The sequence below is a fragment of the Etheostoma cragini genome, chromosome 2 (assembly GCF_013103735.1).
Source record: "Etheostoma cragini isolate CJK2018 chromosome 2, CSU_Ecrag_1.0, whole genome shotgun sequence".
Taxonomy (NCBI): domain Eukaryota; kingdom Metazoa; phylum Chordata; class Actinopteri; order Perciformes; family Percidae; genus Etheostoma; species Etheostoma cragini.
The window spans coordinates 15,003,632-15,024,847 of NC_048408.1; the positions used below are offsets into that span (position 1 = coordinate 15,003,632).

The 21,216-nt window shown below is 41.0% G+C and overlaps 1 protein-coding gene across 2 annotated transcripts; it reads left to right on the forward strand.

Moving 5' to 3' along the window:
• Nucleotides 1–343: 343 nt before the first annotated feature.
• prss12 (serine protease 12) lies at nt 344–21,216 on the forward strand. Of its 2 annotated transcripts, XR_004659712.1 has the most exons (14): nt 344–878; nt 2,117–2,255; nt 3,268–3,440; nt 4,796–4,946; nt 5,582–5,760; nt 6,609–6,750; nt 6,888–7,108; nt 10,282–10,423; nt 13,713–13,918; nt 14,612–14,690; nt 15,395–15,517; nt 17,660–17,748; nt 18,547–18,842; nt 19,941–20,177. XR_004659712.1 is itself a non-coding variant. In XM_034894723.1 (13 exons), the coding sequence occupies exons 1-13, from the start codon at nt 485–487 to the stop codon at nt 20,270–20,272; spliced, it is 2,577 nt and encodes an 858-aa protein (XP_034750614.1). In that variant the 5' UTR covers nt 346–484; the 3' UTR covers nt 20,273–21,216. The 2 variants fall into 2 exon arrangements, 1 of the variants encoding a protein (XP_034750614.1); XM_034894723.1 differs by lacking the exon at nt 17,660–17,748 and having other exon boundaries at nt 346–878; nt 19,941–21,216.

Genomic DNA, 21,216 nt, shown 5'->3' on the forward strand with positions numbered 1-21,216 from the left:
CTTTGGATGTATGATCTTTGGATGTATGATATGTGGCTTGCGATAGATAAAGTAGACTATAAGTGAGGTTAACTATAGTGTAGGTTAATGTTAAAGGACGTTTCTAAAAAAGAGAATGCACCACAGGTCCTAAAGCATGCCTTAATAAAACTTGCTTTTCAGTAAAACCAAGCAATCAAATAAGCCTTTGGTGATGAATGTTGTCTCAACAAAAAGCCATTTCTTAACGTTTTGGGAGCCCTATGTGTATTATTTTGGATTATGGGCTACATTATTTAGGCCTAGAGTTAAGCCTATTATCCCCATCTGGATTTTTTGCGAATAGGGCTAAAACCTACTGTATGCTTTTCAATTTTGGTTGGGGGCTGCCTGCATTAGCACAAGCAAATAGGAGGTTCATTGATCCGCGTCGTCTCTTTTCCCGGTTCTCACTCTCGTCCCACGGCAGGGCGATGAGGCTGACTGAAAATCGTCTCCTCTGCTTATGATAGAAGCTACTGATGGTAGAAGCACTGTCTTCCCTGCATACAACCAGAGACCTAACATGAATTTGGCATTGCTTGCTATAACAGCCGCGCTTTTGGCTGCGGATAGCGGCTCCTGTTATTCCAGCAGCGTCCCTTCATTCATCCTGCCGTTTACCGACTGCGTCCAGAGCCGCGGGAAAGACGGTTTCTACCTGGGAGCTATAGACGTCACCGAGTCCGGCACCCGGTGCATGAACTGGACCGAAGTGGCCGGCTTCAAGGAGCGCTACCCGGGAAAAGGAATAGGAGAGCACAATCACTGTCGCAACCCGGACGGCAGGATCCGACCCTGGTGCTTTTTCAAGAACCACAAAGGCAGATTGGACTGGGGGTACTGCGACTGTAAACAAGGTACGGCTGAACACAAAGACCTATAATAGACACACAGCATTATAGGATTTTGTTGGGATTCATAATTTTAAATGTGTGATATGTCAAAAACACATTATGAACATAGAAGTAGAAATCCCCAATTGAATTGAATGGCAATCTAAAATCAATGCTTTATTGGCTGCCTCGGATACAGTTGCCTAATTAGGCCCTGTAATTTAGGCCTATTACTCTAATTTTTATTTGGGCTGATGCAGAGCAGATAACTGTACAGTGTTTTTTAAATTGGTGTGAAACTGTCTTAACAATTTTCTAGCTCCATTGTGTTCAACTCAGTAAGCCCACGCTGAAGTAATTCGACAGGACACACCTTCAGTGTCCCAGGTGTGAGGACAGTGTGTGCAGATGGCAAGTCTAAGCACATTTGTGCTGTAATAAGTGCACAGGTATTTGCTTTTATGGTGTGTTGTATGCCATATAAGTAGGCTACGCCATGTAGGCCTACTCAGGGAGCGTAAAGTGAGTAGGCTCAATAAAATCTCTTACAGTTTGACATGGGGACACCACATTATCATCTATCGCTTATCAAGTACACAGGCTTGGACTACTAGGTGTTGCTAAAGTCAAAAGTTAGGGCAAAGTGGGCCATACATCTCTTGTATTCTTGGGTGAAATAAATTTAAAAAGAACTGTGTGGATAGCTAAATATGTCATATATTGCTGGGACAGTAAAAATACAACCAGTATAAAGTCAAACGGCCACTTTATTGCCCTATAGTGTAGGTACTGTTTTTAACAGCACTATATTTTTATCTTTATCGTTGTTTTCTTTTTACTGTCTAGTTTTAATGTTTAAACACGACACACACATAAAATATTATGTCAATAGATGTCACGATGCTGACAGATTCATTGAATCATTAATGGGACAGTGGTACGCCTCTATATGTGCAAAACATTGCATGTATCGCTGATTGCTGATGTTGTCTTCCTTTACTAAATCAAATACAGCCTGCCCCCCCTCTTCTTTTTTTTACTTGGATTAATCTGTTTTTCTTTTTTTAATTTGCAGCCACTTCTGCCCCTTTTTATTTTTTTCCAGTCTTTCATCCTGCTCTCTTTGCTCTCTTTCTGTCTTAACACCCTACTTATATATTTTGATATGGTGTGACACATCTTTTCTGTCATCTTTTATCCCCCATTTTGTATGTGCTGGATTACTACACATCTACTGTTCTCCAACCCTCTTTCCATCCCAGGCTCTGTGCGTCTGCAAGGAGGTCGCTCCAAGCTAGATGGCAGGGTGGAAGTCTATCTGGGAGGACTGTGGGGGTCTGTGTGTAGCGATGACTGGGGGGACGAAGACGCTGCAGTGGTTTGCAGACAGCTGGGCAAGGGGTGAGAGGGAGCACACATGCATACACATGCGCTCAGGCATGCACTATTTGCCGCTCTCTGTCTGCCTCCCCCTCTTACATACATATTCAGACACAGGTGCAAGAACAATAATCATCTGCAATGTGAAGCTAAAGAGATCTGGCATATGGTAAGAGTTCGATGAAAATTTAGAATGAATGTTAGAGAATTTTACAAGACATCAGACATACACATGCATTCTATTCAAAGTCTTTGTACATTTCTTGTTTGACCCTTGCATTCCAACCCCCCCATTCTCCAGTGGTATTTAAATACTTCAGTGCTCAGCTATTTACCTTGCTACCACCTCTCTCTTTCTCTTTTGACTGTGTCTTCGGGTCTTGCATTTTAAGATGCTTTTATGCTAAAAAAAAAAACACTGATCTGCTGGGTCTCAAGGGAGCCTGTAGACCGATCATACATATCAACAGTGTTTCTAAGCTGGGGTGTAGATAGTTGAGAAAGTGTATCATTTCCCTGGAGAACAGAGGCATTCTGTGCACTTACTACACATGTTAACACTAACACCAGTGCTAGCACGCATGCTGACATGAACACATGCTTGTGTCTGCATATTCACACAGGAGTCAGTCAATGAAAGTCCAGAGCGGAAAGGAAAGAGGGCAAATGTCAGCCATATGTCAGCCGGTACTGTTGGTGGTGACTTTCACATGGCCAGTTATTGAAGTTGTTGGGTGTAAAACTGCTGCGCACTTTGACCCGGGACTGGCAGAGCATGAACATACAAATGACTCAAGATTACTGCTAGCAGACGGCTGCTGCACTTTTTCCTCTGAGATTGGCCGGGTGGCTGCAGGATTCATCTCAAATGATTTGAAATAAGAAGTGCCAAGCAACTTCCTTTTTCTTGAAAAATGTTCAAATGTCTTGTCAACACATTTCAACACATTTCATTTGTTTGATGTCAGTTGTGTGTTAAAAAAGTATTTCAAATTAGTAAAAAAAACTTGTTTGCTTATTCATTCCATTCCAGGATTTCAGGTCGTGCACGTGCAGTTCCTCTGTTTCGTCCAAGCATGGCCAAGCTCCATTGGAGGGCGGTCCATTGCCAGGGAGAGGAGCCGGACCTGCTCCTGTGTCCTAAGACTGCTTGGAATGGAGGGGAATGTTCTCTGGCTGCAGCCATCACATGCACACAGCAGCAAGGTAGGCACTCTTCATGGGGAAGTATAGGTCTGTGAAGGATGGCTAGAGGTTTGGATGAATATTTAAAGGTGCTCTAAGCGATGTTGGGTAACGGCACTTCTTGTTGACGTTCAAAGTATTTTCAAACAAAACAAGGCTAGCTCGCCCCTCCCTCCCTTCTGTGCTTCCACGCACTAACCCCCCAACCCCAACCCCCACCCCCAACTTATACTTGTTGGCTATTGGCTGGAATGCTGGAACACTGTTTGTGATGTTTTGTGGTGCAAGTTGCCGCAGTTTGTTGTTGTTGCCGTTTGCGGACCCTGGGCTGTCTACAGAGACCACATTTTTTTAGAGTGTGTTCTGGGGACAGGCAGCTCACGGATAGTGACGAGATGTTTGCTGTATGTGACAAAATCTTTTAACCTAAAATGCATGTGAGATTGCTTGGAACACCTTTAACATGATGTGATAGCTCAACAAACTTTAAAACATTCTACAACCCCTACTCAGTTTTAGAACTGTCCTGAAAATAAACTTTAAATAAACAAAGACATTATTCTCCATCTCCTATTTTCCTACCTTCTAAATGTAGCACTTGCAGTAGATCCGCATACTTGATGAAGTTGATGCATGATTTTTGCACTTTTTGGGGTTGTACCAAAATTGTAGAATGCAATTATTGTAAGTTGCTTTGAATAAAAGCATCAGCTAAACAAATGTAATATGTAAAGTGCCCATATTATGAAACAATCCATGTTGTTTTGAGTGAGATACGATTTCTGAATGTCCTCTGCCTTCAGTCTCTGGGTGAGCTGTTTAAAATCTGCACGGCTTTCTACGTCACTAGGCGAGACGAGGTGGCTAACCGTTGCATGCTAGTGCTAGCATGCTAGCTCGTTCTCAATGCTACACTGCTACAAAACACACTAGTTCACCATAATCTACAAAAGAACTAATTCTATGTCCCTGTTCTGCAGGTATTCCACAAGTATGCCCTTGTTTAGAAGAAGTCACCCAGCTAATCCTGCCTTGTACTGACCAAAGTTGGCAAAACAGTAGCTAGCTTGTGCAACTCCCAACAAAGATAGTAAAGAAGTGTGATGTCTCACTCTGTAGCTAAAACAGAGACAAAAAAAAACAGACAGGGTGAAAACAGGATCTGCAACAATGTGAAATACAACAAAAATATGGTGTTTTTTGAAAATGAAACCATGTAAACCTATTCTGGTACAACTTCAAAATACAATTATGAACCTGAAAATGTGCACAATATGGGCACTTTAAAAAAATAAGTTCAGCATTTCGTGTCAGCCTGCATAGATTCTTTAAGTAGACTGTGAAAATGTGTGCATTTATGCTTGTGTTTGTTTCAGCAATCAAGACGCTCCCTATACGGCTGGTGGGGGGTCGATCAGGGTCAGAGGGCACAGTGGAGGTCTTCCATGCAGGGCAATGGGGTTCCATATGTGACGACCAATGGGACAACAGTGATGCAGAGGTGGTGTGTCGACAACTGGGGCTGAGGTGATAGGACACACACACACACACACACACACACAAACACACAGACACACACACACACAATATGAATGAATAATGTTCATTCACATTTATTCCAACAGGTAATTAGCATAAAGGAAATATATTGTGATTATGAGACTAAAAGGAACAAGTTTGACAGAAATATAGACTAGGAAGCATAGATGAGTAACTGTGGTTGTCCCGTCTGTCTCTCTTTATCTTCAAAAGTATGAGAAGTATTCTTTCCATTCGGACACACAGAGAGAGAAGCGAGCAGTAAAGAACATCTGGGGGTCAGATAATGAATCAGGCTCATTGTTCCTGCATGAATTCTAGTACCACAGAGATATGCATATTCAGCAACACCACACTCTGCAAATGTCCGTGTGTGCATTTTTTGTGTATATCACTGTGGTGTTGGTGTTGCACTGTTTATGTATGCACGGATATGTGCGGCAATATTTAAAAAATATCTTGGAAATCAGTAGGTTTATTTGATTCAATTTCCATATTAAACAAATACTGCATCCTACACCTCATATTTTGTAAGTCAAATGGAGCCCGTCTGTCCATCTGTTTTTAATTATATCAGTATAACTGCAAACCAAACCTTCTATTCTTCTATGTTTTCTTTGCAGCGGTGTGGCGAAGGCATGGGGCCAGGCCCATTTTGGCAAGGGTTCAGACCGTGTGTGGCTGGATGAGGTGCGTTGCACAGGCAATGAGCTCACTCTGGAGCAGTGTCCAAAAAGTGCCTGGGGGGAACACAACTGTCTGCACTCTGAGGATGCAGGAGTGTCCTGCAACCCTCTTACAGGTAGAACAATCTATAATATTTATAAAAACATGCAAGTTTAATGCAAACATAGATTATATAACATATAAAGATATAGAACCCCTTCCTGGACTTCCCTCCTTATTGTGGCGAAAGGGTTTGCAAGGCAAATATTTTGACTTGTCAAACACAGGTGTAACTGATAGCATTAATAAGGGTTGCAGATTACTGTAGTCTTGTGTGTGCTGGGTAACTGGAAGGCCTAAATTGAACAGAGCAGTCATTAATGTTATTAGCTACACCCATGCTTTTATTGCTAAGTCAAAATGTTCTCTTTAACAAAAAGTTTGGAAATTATCATACCAGGTCACACCAGAGAAAAAACAAATCAAAGTCCCTTACTGAAAAGGGTGCGATGTGAAAAACTTTCTTTCCCGCATGAGCCCGCTCCTGGAGCCAGCGAGGTATTGAAGGATGCTTTTAGGAGGGTTAATGGTGGCCAGGCCCAGAAATATGGTTGACTATTGCACAGCCTGAGCAAACAATGTGGGAAAGCTTATGTGGTTTTACCACAAACAAGGAGAGGAATAAGCTGGGTTGCCAGGTGACCAAAGTGTGAAGTCCTAAGGACTAAATTCTGGCTACAGACATTGGCTCCGAACAGCATCTCCTAGTGCTATCATTACTGTTTTGTCTGAACAATAAAAAAAATGTTGTTGCCTTATTGTGATCCAAAACAATAACTTATAACAAAAAAGCCATACAAATACGTATTTGTCATTTATTTATGTATTTATTGAGAAAGCTGTTTTAATGCGGATGCAAGGTTATGAAAATGTATACTCCTTAACGAGGACATTGCCTAACTCTCTCTTTCTCTTCCTCTCCAGATGGCTCTGTAAGGTTGGTAGGGGGCACCAGCAACTATGAGGGACGTTTAGAAGTATTTTACCGTGGTCAGTGGGGGACAGTGTGTGATGACGGCTGGACAGACTCTAACACACATGTTGTGTGCCGACAACTTGGTTACAGGTAATGTAAAGTATTTACTCCAGACAGGCACATACACATGCAGTATCGGTAGTTATTAAGAAGTGAAACAAAATTTATGTTTGTTTGTGTGTGTGTGTGTGTGTGTGTGTGTGTGTGTGTACATGTCTACCTTGTAGATTAGGTGAGACACTCCTTTCTGAAGGACTAGACATCACCTCAGTCCCACGCTTCGGGGTGGGGTCAGGTCCCATTCTTTTGGATGATGTGAGCTGCACAGGGAAAGAGCCTAGCCTATTGCTGTGCAACAGGAAGGAGTGGCTCCGCCATGACTGCACACACCATGAAGATGTGAACATTGCATGCATCGCTGATCGCAATGGAGACAGTCTTCCAACGAGTAAGACAGAATCTTATCTTGCTATAAGACTTCAAAAGGATGCAGATAGCATAGAAACCATTAATGGATGAGAGAGGCTCATTGTTACCTTTTAAAATGTTGGTTATGTATGTGATTACATACTGCTATTATTTATATTAGGTGCATACAGGTATGTCGATTGTCACTGTTTTCAGACTTTGGAAAACAAAGAGCAGTGCTACTTGAAGTGTGATTCAAGTTTGTTATAACAACACACATGGAAACGTAATGTCTGTTTGGGTTGGGATCTAGGTTAGATGTGAAAAGTTTGCAAGTTAGCAAGCGCACAAGTGGGCAATCTCTAAACATTTCTGGCTAGTGTTTCAGGAAAATCGGTTGTGCGCAGGTATTTGCCTTCATAAATAGTAATGGTCTGTCTCTAAAATCCCACTGTGGTTTGAGAGTTGATCAAGACTGAAACTCCACTCGCAACACCCTAATGATTATTGGATGGTATTGGTTTAGATTGGTTACACTCTTATCTCTCTTTTGTGTTGCCATTTTTGAATACAAATCATCCATCTGCTGTGAATTATGGGAAGCCACAGGGTTCAGTCCTCAACCTGTTGAATTTTCCATTCATATGCCTTACAATTGAAAGACAAAAGTTTCTGTTAGAAGCCGATTTTAACAAGATATATTTTGTTAAACCCCTATCAGTGTTTCCATCTGGGCCCCACAACCCTGGAATGATAGCTGCATGAGATCAGGCTGGCAAGGTCTTCAAAATCTGGTTTAATATAACAATAACAAGACATCATTTTAGAAGGACTTTTACTCAAATGACTCCTGTAGTTTATTTGCTGATTGTTGTTGTCTCATATATTTGTATTCCCTTTGATCTATGAGATCTAACAACTATACATTTTTGTTTTTTGTAAAGTACTTTGTAATAATAAAACTGAATCAAATGAATAAAAATATAATATATTAATTGTATTGTCCATAATAATGTTAGCTTAAAACAAGGAATGTAAAAGCTTTGCTTTAAGAGCACACATATGTATATACTTTGAGGAACAGGAAACCTATGTAATTTCCTGTCACTTCATAATACTTATTAATGGAATTGCAAGCTGTCTTTAAGATCTCTGCCAAACTCAATCTATATTCAATTTGATCTCATCTGACTGAGAAGAGAATAGCCAACACACTCCAAGACACAGATAGAGGATGATGTAAGTCATGCTAACTCTAATAGGCACAGCTGTTAGTTGGCTTGTCCTGGCTTAATAACTGGGCTGCTTGTAAAGTCGTCATAATTAAATGGACCTAATGCAAACCTTTTCTTAAAGTAAGTCTCCCTCATGCCACTATTTCTCACTGTTCCTAACCGCAAACTCATAACTATCAGGCACCAGACACAGAAGACTGCACTTCTTACCTCTTCAGAAGAAGAGACAGAAGGGTTAAATTGTGTTACTACTTGCTAAAAGAGGGAGGAAGGGCTGGATGGCAGCACCATTAATCAAGCCTATTTCTACAGCCTACAGACACCAATAAAAATGTGTAAGCATAGTGCTGGTTGGAACCAGTTTCATTCTCTGCCATCTGTCATGATGTTGAATGTAACAGATAAGTCTAGTGAATGTCACAGAAAGGATGTGTCCTGTTTTTTTTTTTTAATGTCCTCTCAGTGATGATAAGTTGGGTTTAGGTAGCTTATGTTTTTTTGGCAAGCGCCTGAGGGACACTCTCACCTCACAAACGCCCACCAAAGAATTGTGTAGTTACTACACAGCATTTGTGTGTGTGTGTATGTGTGTGTGTGCTTGTTTGTGTGCATTTGTTTGAGTGTTTATGTGTGTACGCAAATCCCTCCTTGCCACACAACATGCCACAGGCAGATTGGTTTAAGTTATTATGTTGTTTTTGGAAAAGATGAAAAAGCAGATAAGCCAGGCTGGGCTTTGAACTCTCTCTCTCTCTCTCACACTCTCACACTCTCTCTCTCTCTCTCTCTCTTTCTCTCTCTCTCTTTCTCTCTCTCCCCCTCTTTCAGAGCAGCAATGTGTGTGTGTGTGTTTGTGTGTTTGTGTGTGTGTGTGTGTGTGTGTGTGTATGAGTAAGACTGTGTGCGGGCATGCGTGCGCTGAGAGGGGGAAAAACTGTGTTTGTATTTCTAAGTGAGAGGACAAATGAAAATGAGAGAAAAAAATGAGAAAAACATGAACACAGTGAATCTGACTTCCGTAGATGTGATAGAAATGCATAAAAGAAAGAATTGTGCTAATTCAGCTGTTAGTTCCTGAGTTTAGGGACCGTCTACAAACTACAACACAAAATGTCATCTGGCATGTCATCCAACTTAACACAGTAACTGCTAACAAAGTCAAGTATTTGCTATTTACAGAATGATTGGGTGACTTTAAACAACCAACGTTAAATATCATAGCTTAAAAAAACCTGACACTTGGCAAGAGTGTTAACTGATTCTGAAACTGTCCACACATGGAAAAGACATTGGTATTCACTTACATGAGATTAGGGTGTGTGTGTGTGTGTGTGTGTGTGTGTGTGTGTGTGTGTGTGTGTGTGTGTGTGTGTGTGTGTGTGTGTGTGTGTGTGTGTGTGTGTGTGTGTGTGTGTGTGTGTGTGTGTGTGTGTGTGTGTGTGTGTGTGTGTGTGTGTGTGTGTGTGTGTGTGTGTGTGTGTGTGTGTGTGTGTGTGTGTGTGTGTGTGTGTGTGTGTGCGTGCGTGCGTGTGCTGGTCTGGGCATCCGGTGCAGACAAATGATGATGGATGGTTTAAACTAAAGCCCAGACTGATTTGATTAACAGTTTAGGTGAAAACCATTTGAAGGAAAGAGAACAAGAGAGGGGGCAAGTGAAAAACCGAAAGAGGCAATGAAAATAAATAATCTTTTCATCGCGACAGGATTCTAACAACTTCCCATTCTGGACAAACAAGTGGCTATGTGTATGAAAACAGACAGGTGTTCAAGCTTTTTCCTTTGTAGGGAACATGAGCGCACATGCTCAGTTTAGGAGACACACTAGCCCGGAGGATGAGGTTTGTTAGGGAATGTGTGCGTAGTGCCTTTGAGTATTTCTAGACTTGGGCAACTTCAGAGAACAAAAATAAATCTGTGCCAGCAGTGTAAGACTGTGTAGTTGTTTTAAATTGCTTTTATGTGTATGTGTGTTCTTCAGGTGTGCCAGTAAGGCTTGTGGGAGGAGAGAGCCCTAAGGAAGGCCGTGTGGAGCTCTATCTGGCTGGACAATGGGGGACTGTGTGTGATGACGGATGGACTGATCGTGACGCTGAGGTGGTGTGCCGACAGCTGGGATATAGGTATGTAAGTGCATGTGTTTTGGAGTAGCATCATTGATAGGCATGTTTTTCTGGGTGAAATGATAAAAACTAGAACAATGACACTCATGGAGCATGAGAAACAAGAATATTTTGCTTCCAATAAAGGCTGACGAAGCTGTTGGAAGTGGCTAATTCCACACAGCACTTACAGGTTCAAATGGGGGGAGGGAAGATTGCCTATGAAGTTTGGAGAGATGGCTGCATTTTACAGCTACAACTAATGGTTATTTTCATCATTAATTAACTATTGAAAAATCTCTTGATTCATTTTGTGATTCACAAAATGTCGGAAAAAAGAGCAAAAATATTCTGTTTACTAGAATAATAGGCGAAGGCAACCTGATATAAGATATTCGCTTTTGAGAAAGTGGTACAATTTAGGCATTTTTGTTTAAAAACTGACATTATGAAAAGTTAATTAATTTAGTTGACAATTTCTGCCAATCATTTCTTTTTCAGTCATGGTCAGGATGTTGGAATAAAGGCAACATACTGGAGAAAGCCTCAGTTTTGAGCTGTGGCATTGCAATGTGATCACTCCATAAACTCACATAAGTGAATCCAGACTGCCTTCTCTGTTTGCAAAATCAATCATTACTTCTTAGACTTGGCATCTGCGTGCTCCCACTCTGTCTTCCATCTCTCTATCTCTCAACGCTTGGCTGTTTTCAGTTTGCACTTCATCGTGCAGGTCTCGAGTTTCAAGCTAACCGACAATGGAAAAACTATGCTTTTAATCATTATAGATTACTACATGTCATTAATCAATCTTTACAAATTGTGCACTAAAGTTTTTCAAGTACTTCTTATGAGCCTCTGCTGTGCTGCCAGCTGTTTTTATTAAGGGTGAAACATCCAATTAAGGAGCAGGCCAATTATGCGTGTGACACATTCACAGTGACAGATATGTTGAGGAGAAGCAAACTACCTCATCTCATCCTCTCTGTGTCCCATTATCCCTACCCTCTGAGACCCTGTCCCGTTTTCCAGAATAATCGCCATGGGATGGCAAGGGAAAACTGTACCGTGACAAACTGTCTTCATTTTCTCTCTCATCTCTGCTCAGTATGAGACACTCATAGCCACCCAATTTTCTGTGACACATCAGGGTGTAGATAAAAAACACATCTGGAGTGCATAAGCATGAGAGAGAGAGAGAGAGAGAAAGAGAGCGAGAGAGAGAGAGGGGGGGGAAACATGTTTGAGGAGTGTAAAAGCCATGTTAGGATCATCATTCTGTCTCACACAGGGTGTGGCGAATGGTCATTCATTACACACATCACATAACATGTCATTTAGCTGAAGCTTTTATCCAAAGCGACTTACAACTGCTCTTTATATCAGAGGTTGCACCTCTGGAGCAACTAGGGGTTAAGTGTCTTGCTAAGTGACACATTGGTTGATGTAACACAGTGGGAATTGAATCCAGATCTTCCACACCAAAGGCATGTAACATATCCACTGCGCCATCTCCACCATACATAGCAGGTCCTCTAGGGGTAGAGGTTGCTCAGGGAGAGTGATAAAACAAAATATGCATATTCCTACAAACACAGACACACAAACACACATACACACCTATACACCTTTACACAACTTTTGTAAAAGAAAATCAACAGTATGACCCTGAGTCACCTTAAATAGGAATCCCCTTGAAACTGGACAACAAACAAAAAAGGTATGCCATAATACTTAAAAACATATTTTGACAACCATTTTACTTGCTAGTGGTCAAGTTGAGGGAGTTCCAGGGGGTCCAAAAGAAAAAGGGGATTCATTATTTTATTTTACTAAGAGGTTTTACTTAGATTGAGGACTTGTTTGAAGTTCAACCAAACTGCATCACGCGCCTGTTACCAGCCACTTGTGATAATTCACTTTGGCTGCATCTTTTCCTTCATCCTCCCTTGTTACATTTAAACTGGAACCAACTAAAATTCAGCCAAGTCAAGAAACATGGTTTACCACATTTTAAAGATAATGCATGGTACATGAGCAGTTTATGAAATATGATGTCTGACAAAACAATTGGCGTTCCTTTTTAAGTTGAACATGTAGTATCCAAAGCAGATTGTGTCACAGTTTTGACTGATGTTGTGTTACTGTGTGTTTCCAAAGAACCAAAGCAGGCTCGATGTCAGGCTTAGTTCCAAGTGACTTGGAAGTTCACCCTTTGCATGCTAAGTGCCGCTCAGGGAGCTATTGGAGACACAAGCACAATACTACACGTCTCAATAAGAGACATGAGAATCCCTTTGGATGAGTGGGGATAGAAGACCTGCCACCCATCAAACCCCAGGGACGCAACATGAGTCAGTTCTCTATCAATCTTAATTAAAATCACAGTTACAGTCTATACAGGCACACATACGCAGCCACAACCTACATGCCTCTCTGTGTTAGTTGTTTTCTTATTAAAGTCAGAGGTGAGAAAGTAATACAAATAGTGTTATCAGATTGTAAAAGTGGTTTGACCTGATTTGCGTCACAGCCCAAGAATGTCAAACAATAACATCCATACTAACATGTCATCACCATCTGCATGCTCATACAAGTATAAGTATAAGTAATGGCGTTAGGTGTAAACCTCATGGCTTTTAAACGAGCAAAGTGGCAGTTGGTCAAGGCCGCACCCCCAGGTGGCTCTAGTGGCTGTAATTCTGCACCAAGGCTGACTTTTGGGAAATAGACTTACGACCACTAAGGTCTACATAAAAGCATCCAAAGAGCACCATGTCATTGGACCTTTAAAGATAATTTCAAAAAGACACATAGAATTAGAAGAAGAAAATTTAAAAGCAGTGTTTGTATCACTAAATCAAAGAAGGTATATTTTTAAATAAATATGTCCTACACATTCTACACTTTCAAAATCTCATCAGACTATTACAAAAAACATTTCAAATACTATTAAAATGAAGGGAGATCAAGCATTTGGAATATTTTACCTTCTTCTATAACAGTAGATCATCCAATTCAACTGAGTCTTTATAAAAAGCTTCTCAAGATGTACTTTTATTACCTATTTTCTAAACTGATCTTTTGCTTTCATGTTGATGTTATTTCTGTTTTGAAAATTCAATTTTGTGGCTCTTGAATTTGTTGCTGTTTTGATAAATATGTAAATTTATATATTTTTTTGGTGAGAATTACTTTAGTTTTTTCTCCAGCCTCAATATGAACTACCTTTTTGGCGGTTTTTGAGTTTAATACAAATAACAAGGCAATCGCAATGAAGTGTCTGTGTTCTGTGTCCATTCCACTACAGTGGGGTTGCAAAGGCTCGTGTGATGGCGTATTTCGGGGAGGGGACCGGGCCCATCCACGTTGACAATGTCAAGTGTGGCGGGGAGGAGCGTTTGTTAGCGGACTGCATCAAACAGACACTTGGCACTCACAACTGTCGCCATAGTGAGGACGCTGGGGTCATCTGTGACTATGGTGAATCGCAAACCAGCTACAAAGAGGTCCAAGGTCGGTCAGGTCTGATTTTTATTTAAAAGAATATGGAGCTTGTGTGATTTATTTGGAGCATCTGAGTGTGTATTGAGCATGTGTGAGACTATAGTGTGTTTAGCAAACATTTCCAATTTGCCATATACAGTGAAAATCTAATGAGAAAAAAAATGACTAAAGAAAACTCTGGAGGTACGGTTCAGAGAGGAGAGCAGGCAGGGCTTCAGTGTGTGTGTGTGTGTGTGTGTGTGTTTGTGTGTGTGTGTGTGTGTGTGTGTGTGTGTGTGTGTGTGTGTGTGTGTGTGTGTATCCAGATGGTAAAAGGGAAACAGCAATGTTATTGCTTCACCCTGTCTGTCACACATCAGGGCAGACTCTCACAATGCTATTCGTTACCAGCACATATGCTATTCTTCCATTTCACAAGGGCGCATTCTTGTGCAAGTCAAACTACTGCAGGAGGGTCCTTAGTGTCTTCAGTATGATGCATCACATCTTCTGTTTATAGATTTTAACATCAAGTACACACACAGACTACGAAAAACTATCTATCATTTATATAATTTAATTTATTTCAGGTTCATGTTTTTCAAGCAGTCTAAATATTTAAAATGAGAGACATTTGAGCTAAAATGTATGGTTTAACAATCATCACCCTCCCACACAACCTCATATATACACTCTCAATTGTTCCTCTTTTGTCTCTGTCAGATCCTGTCAACTCAATTTGTGGTTTGCGGCTCATACACACCCGCCAGCGGCGAATCATAGGAGGAGAAAACTCTCTGAGGTAAGTTGGAAGGGACAGGAGGGAATAATGACAGCACAAAGAACTTCTGTCAGAGACATATAGAATAGAGAATATTGGACACATTTTCAAGACGATAGATGGAAAACAGCTGATCGGAAGCTACAGACAAAGAAATGTCAACAGTATGTAATTCCTCCAAACATAAACTATAAGTGGAAGCAAATGAGTAAGAATGTCAGCATTAACTGTGAGTTTGTCCCTTACAAAGATTTACATTGAAGACACACAGGCTTGTATTGGCCTACACGAAAAAAATTGAACTACCCAATCCTGTGGTTAAGACTTTCTCTGTCTTGCTCTGTGTGTGTTTGTGTTGTGTGTAAGAAAGCTATAGAGAGAGAGAGACAGAAAGAGGTTTGGATAAGCAGAGAGAAAAGCAACATTTATGAGTATTTGAATGCAAACGATTGCGTGCGGCCACATAACGGTTAGATGTGAAACTAAAGAACATTTTTCATAGTGAGTATTTATTTGTGTGTTTGTGTGTGTGCATGTTTAGATGACATCCTGCATGTTTACGTTTTACATTACTGGCTGTAAAGTCATTCTGCTTGGTAAGCTAATGTTTAGTGTCCTCCAAAAAATATCATAAATCCTATTTGGATAGAATATAAATGTTGCTATGATGACTACCTGCTTTTGTATAATTGTGTGTGTGTGTGTGTCTGTGTGTGTGTCTGTAGGGGTGGCTGGCCATGGCAGGCTGCAGTTCGTTTGCGAGGATCTAGAGGAGACGGGAGGTTGGTGTGTGGAGCAACTCTCATTGACACCTGCTGGATCCTCACCTCAGCACACTGCTTCAAGAGGTCAAACACACACACACACACACACACATGTATGTATGTGTCACCAGTTAAAAGGCTATGATAACATTTTGAAAGCCAATTAATCTCATACAGCATGTAGTATGGAGGCCAGGAAGTTATCAGTTTTGAAGAAATCTTTATTCATGAAAATGTGCGTGAGCGTATGCATACATTTCCCTCCTTCCCTGCTTGAGCTACACCTGAACTGCACTACTTAAAACTATTTCAGTACATTCAATTCTTACAGAGGCATGATAATCTCAATGATGTGAGCAGTGATCATTCAGTGGTTTAGCTGTGGTGCAGTTGGCAGGGAGACAGCCAGAGTTACTTCATCTCAACTTCATCTGGTTTGGGGGGCCTCCACCTGGCACCACCAATATGACATCAATCACCTAATGCATACAGCAGAGAAGGAAAGAAAAAGGATAAGGAAAGAACATTAATTGAAAAATTTGTGAAGAGCTTGCAAATTTGAGCATTGTGAGGGCACTAACCCTACAGCTTGTACAGCACATGTAAGGTTGTCAGACTGTATTTTAGATATAATATCTTTTGGTTGCATTACAAAGTATTCATCATTTGGGTTTGGGAAAACCATAACTCTTTACAGACCCCAGCAGCTCTGCCACTATGAATACAGATTTTTCCACATTAAAGAGAGGAAGTGGTCATTCACTAAATCTTATACAGTACCATTTATCCAGCCATTTCCAGGCCCTTTCTACTGCCAGAGTTGTACTCCTAATGCAAGAAACTCTACTCTGCAGGTCCTCTTTCTTTAAATGACACACAGGAAACTTATGGCTGTGCTTTGCAGCAAGTTAGGAAGACTTGGGAATTAGCAATCAGGGCTTCTAGGACTGATTAATGCAAACAGTACTCATAGTTGACCACCAGTGTAATTGCAGATTGACAATGATGTATGTCAGTCTGACTCTTTACTAATGATGGTAAGTCATTTAAAACTGCACAGTAGGCACTATGGTAGCCATAGTAGTTAGCCTCAAACACACCACAGTCTTTAAGTGATTGCTCTTGTGGTTGAATGGCTTAGCTTGCTTGTGCAGGACTAGATAATTAATAGGCTTTACCAAAACAAATTCATTAGATGTTTATGTGCTTAATAATAGGTGCTCACTCACCTACTGCCCCAGGCTTTGCTTTTTATTTATACTGAATGGGTTTTAATAATTCACAATAGCTTGTGGAATTCATCTGCCAGGTTCAGATTGATGACATTCCTACAGTAGTAACATTTTGTTGACTGCAGCCACATTGGCACACAATTTGTATAGCAGCATGTACAGCACAATGCTTTTCTAGAGTAACAGTTAATTATTTCTGATAGATGTTGCTCAAAGGATACCGCAAGTGCACACCTGAACAGAGTGACAGAAATGTTGAAAGGTACTGTATTTTGTTCTTTACATAGGATTATTTTTTCATAAACATTGTAAGCAGAAAAGAAGGGTCAGACACTACAAAGTACTTATTTTTCCTGCTTGGTCACATATCAGACTTAAATGCTCCAGGTTGTTTGCTTTAGCTATGACAGCTTTGAAAAGTAACATGCTGTAGGCAAGCCAGAGCATGCAGACCAAGATAGGGACTTCCGACTTAACTGTGTCCCATTTCTTATACAGTATGGTAACCAAAATAGAATGATACAGCACCCACAGCACACACAGCAACAACAACAAAAAACATTCAGCCACACAATACACAGAAGATGCATCAACAAGTTGGCTTACTCACTTCTTCTTCTTGTTCTAATTTGCACACATGCACAGATGATTTTATAATGACATGTTAAGGTGCCACTACCAAATCTAACTAACACAATCATGTTTTCCTATCTCTTACACTACCAATTAGTAGGTTTATAAAAATTGACCTCAGCTCAGTAGTCACACGCTGTCAACATGTTAAACCTATTTATACCATGTAGCTGTACAGCTGGGGGCTTGCCAACAGTAACACAACTCCAGCATATTTGTAACTGCTTTTAGCAACTACAACAACGTGTGAAAGGTAACTTAGGTGTCACATTCCAACTCCATTCTAATCCTGAGATGTTGCCTTCCTGGTGAGTATGCACTGCACGTATTTAACTGGTCAGCAGTGCCTTTGCTCTGCCAGGAACGTCTTGGCATTCCCAGGTCAGAAGATCTTTCCGGAAAACACTCTACCAGTTGTAACTGGACACACAGACTTGGCTCGATCAAAAGGTCTCCTTCCTTACCTCCTCTCCCCTTCCTTCTCTTCCCTTCCTCCCTCCCTCCCTCTCGTTTGGTCCCATCTTTGTCCCTGACTTACCTCTCCTCCTCTCCCACTCCATTTCAAAAAGGCCAAACATCTCTAACACGTAAATGGAAAGCATGGAAAACTCTTCATTATGTCAACCTATGAGTCAGTATAAAGCATAAACACACAGACACAATGAGAGATTTATTGTTATCGTTCTTGTCTATACTTAGTCTGTATCCAAGTTTTCATTTGTTGAGCTCCAAGAAGTAGTGCAGGACATGTGCAACTCATTGTTAGTCATGATTTATGGTGAATTGATAACAGCAATGTTGTGTGAAGAAGGAGGTAAAGCAGAGAAAAGGAGGGACAACATATCTAATTAGTCAATCAGACTAAGCTTTTAGGACTGTCCGATTAAACATATGCAATATTTATAAACCTCAGGGGGACAAAAAACACTATACGTAATACTTTGTAGAAAAGCTTTGGAATATATTGGAAAAAAATCTAAAACTAGGGCAGATTTTATGACTGTGTGCTCAGTGTAACAGTACAGAGTACTGTTTCAGCTTTAGATTAGCTATTGCTGAATTAACCCATTCAAGAGCTCCTCATTTTATTGTTCATGGTTTATGTATCAGCAGTGGGATTCTGCTGTATGCACACGCGCACGCACACACACACAGACAGACACACACACATGCAAACACACATACACACACTCACACACTCTTTTTCTAATGACCTCTCTTAATCCATCCCTCTATTCCTCTCAGCAGGTACGGAAACAGCACCAAGCAATATAAAGTTAGAGTGGGCGACTACCACTCCCTCGTCCCTGAGGAATACGAAGAGGAGTACGGCGTCGATCAGATTGTCCTCCACCCTGGCTACCACTCCCATAACAATGATTACGACCTGGCCTTGGTTCGTCTGTCACCGGGGGCCGTGGGCCAGATGCCGGGAGAGTGTGTGTCATTCAGCCGTCATGTTCTTCCCGCCTGTCTGCCCATGAGGAAAGAGAGAGTGCTCAAACAAGCCAGCAACTGTCATATTACCGGCTGGGGTGACACGGGTAAGGGTGTGTGTATGTTTGTGTGTAGAAGTGGTGCAAAAGAAGACAATTTAATTTCATTCTTGTATATAAGATTTAAGCAACACTGTATATTGGAAGGTGTAGGACCTTCACAACTTTAAAATCACACTGAGACTAGTTATTTGGGGCAAAAGTCTATTGTACATTTGGACAGACAGGGAAATAACCACAGACTGTAACCACTGTATTCTTACCATATGTTAGTCATTTTGAAGGTTAACTGCAAATGCATATATAGTAAACAAGAATCCTCCACCAGTAATTGCACTTGTTTGACTTCATGCTCTGTAACTGTCCGTACACTTGACTGTGCACACCGACATCTGTTAGTGATCTTTAAGTTACATGCTGATGTCATCATCATTAATCATAGCAACTTACTCATAAAGGGCTACAGACAGTGTCAGTACACGCTTACACAAAACATGTCTTCCCTATTGAGGGGTTTTGTGTGTCTGTTTTCTTAATGTCAGTTGAATTTGTGTGTGTGTGTGTGTGTGTGTGTGTGTGTGTTTGCGCGTTTTTATTAGTTTACCCAAGTGGTATGACAACACAGGCTATTTAGAGTTTTTGATGGTGAGATGTCTGCTTTGTACAGCTGTTTGTATTTGGCAATCTGCCCTCTAATATCACACACACGCCACCCTAAGCTACCATGGAGAGACACTGTGGGGGGGTCTTACAGTACCCCAGGAGAGCATATCGGTGGATATTTTGATCTTCTGCAGACACTTTGGCCACAGGGTGAAGTACCTTCTTGGTACTGTTTGGTGAAGTGACTGCCAACAGCATGTGTATCAGAGGAAGCACATTTCTGTCTACAACCTCCAACAGGCCAACAGTGAAGTTACACAACCAAGAATCTAACATCTCATCCTTTATGGCAAACCATACAATAGTTGTCCAGACATTTCACTCAGAACCAAAAGGACAAAAGGGATGGGCCTACCGACCGACATTGCCATCCCTAGAGCCATGCCACTATCAGGGTTAAAACACAAACATGATCCTCACACACACTATTCCACATACCTTCCACCTCTCATTCTAAACTCTAACACTTTGCCTCTTTCTCAGGCCGCTCATACTCCAAGACCCTACAGCAGGCCCCCCTCTCCTTACTTCCCCGGCGTCATTGCCAGCAGCATTTCCACAGTGCCTTCACAAGCCGCATGCTCTGCGCCGGTAGCATCCAATCGGAAAGACGAGTGGACAGTTGTCGTGGTGACAGTGGAGGTCCGTTGGTGTGTGAGCGTCCCGGAGGGGGTTGGGTGGTTTACGGGGTCACGTCCTGGGGTCATGCTTGTCGGACACAACAGTCCCCGGGCGTCTACACCAAAGTCTCTGCCTTCAGCTCCTGGATACGCAAGGTGATTGGCCGTGATGACAGGAAAGAGAAAAAGCGATGAAAGGCGAATGACAGAGAATTGACCTCTTGATTAGAAAGGATGACACTTAAAGACTTACTCGATTGGTCAGGTGACAACTGATACAAAAATGTCATTTCTTGCATCTAAGTCATAAGCACTTATTTTAATTTTTATTATTTAATATTCTCTTGAGCTGCAAGATTTTGGATGGTGTTAAATCTCAACTCAGAAAAATGTAACTGTAACTTAAATATCTTTTTGTTGTTTCTTGTGACATTGCATACTACACTGCATTTTTCACCAAAATAATGTTTTCTGGGCTTGCTTTTGTTGTAAAGCTGTGATTTCTGGTATGAAGTGTGGTATGAAAATGGTAAAAGGACCACCGTAAAAAACAATAAAGGAAGAAGATTAACAGCATACATGCATGCACTCATACCTACATAGTAAGTAACGGCATGATACGAAGTAGCAGACTTGCACTAAGAATCCCCCTTAAGGTACTTATTACAGGATATTCAGTGCTTTTGTGTTAAAAATGCAGGTCACATTGACATTTGCCAAATTGAAATGTGCATTTCAACCTGATTTCATTATTGTTTATGTAATGTGTCTCCACTGGGCTCATTCTTTTGTTGTGTTAAAAGCAGATTTCAGGTCTTAGTAATAACTCAGGCATTTATCATTTACAAGCAGTCAGTATTTGTCCTTAACTCAATGCTGTTGGACATTTGCTGAGAAAGGAAGGGACTAAAGTGTGTTTCTGAATAACAGCACATAACAGCATTTCTAAGTGTTGATTTGTCGTATCGACACTGTTAACTCATGTTCTTTTGTTCTAGTAGGATAGTTAAGTAACGGAGACAATCTGGTACACTTGAAAAAAACTACACTGCCTTCTTATTTGGTGTGTTTACTGACTAAGTGTAACATGTAAATGTACTGTAACATTTCTTTATAAATAGGTTTTTGTAAAAATAAAA

Coding starts and splice junctions, on each gene's coding strand:
- prss12 (XM_034894723.1), top strand. CDS start 485: ATGATAGAAGCTACTGATGGTAGAAGCACTGTCTTCCCTGCATACAAC. Junction 3,441..4,795: donor CACATGCACACAGCAGCAAG/GTAGGCACTCTT, acceptor TGTTTGTTTCAG/CAATCAAGACGCTCCCTATA. Junction 7,109..10,281: donor TGGAGACAGTCTTCCAACGA/GTAAGACAGAAT, acceptor TGTGTTCTTCAG/GTGTGCCAGTAAGGCTTGTG.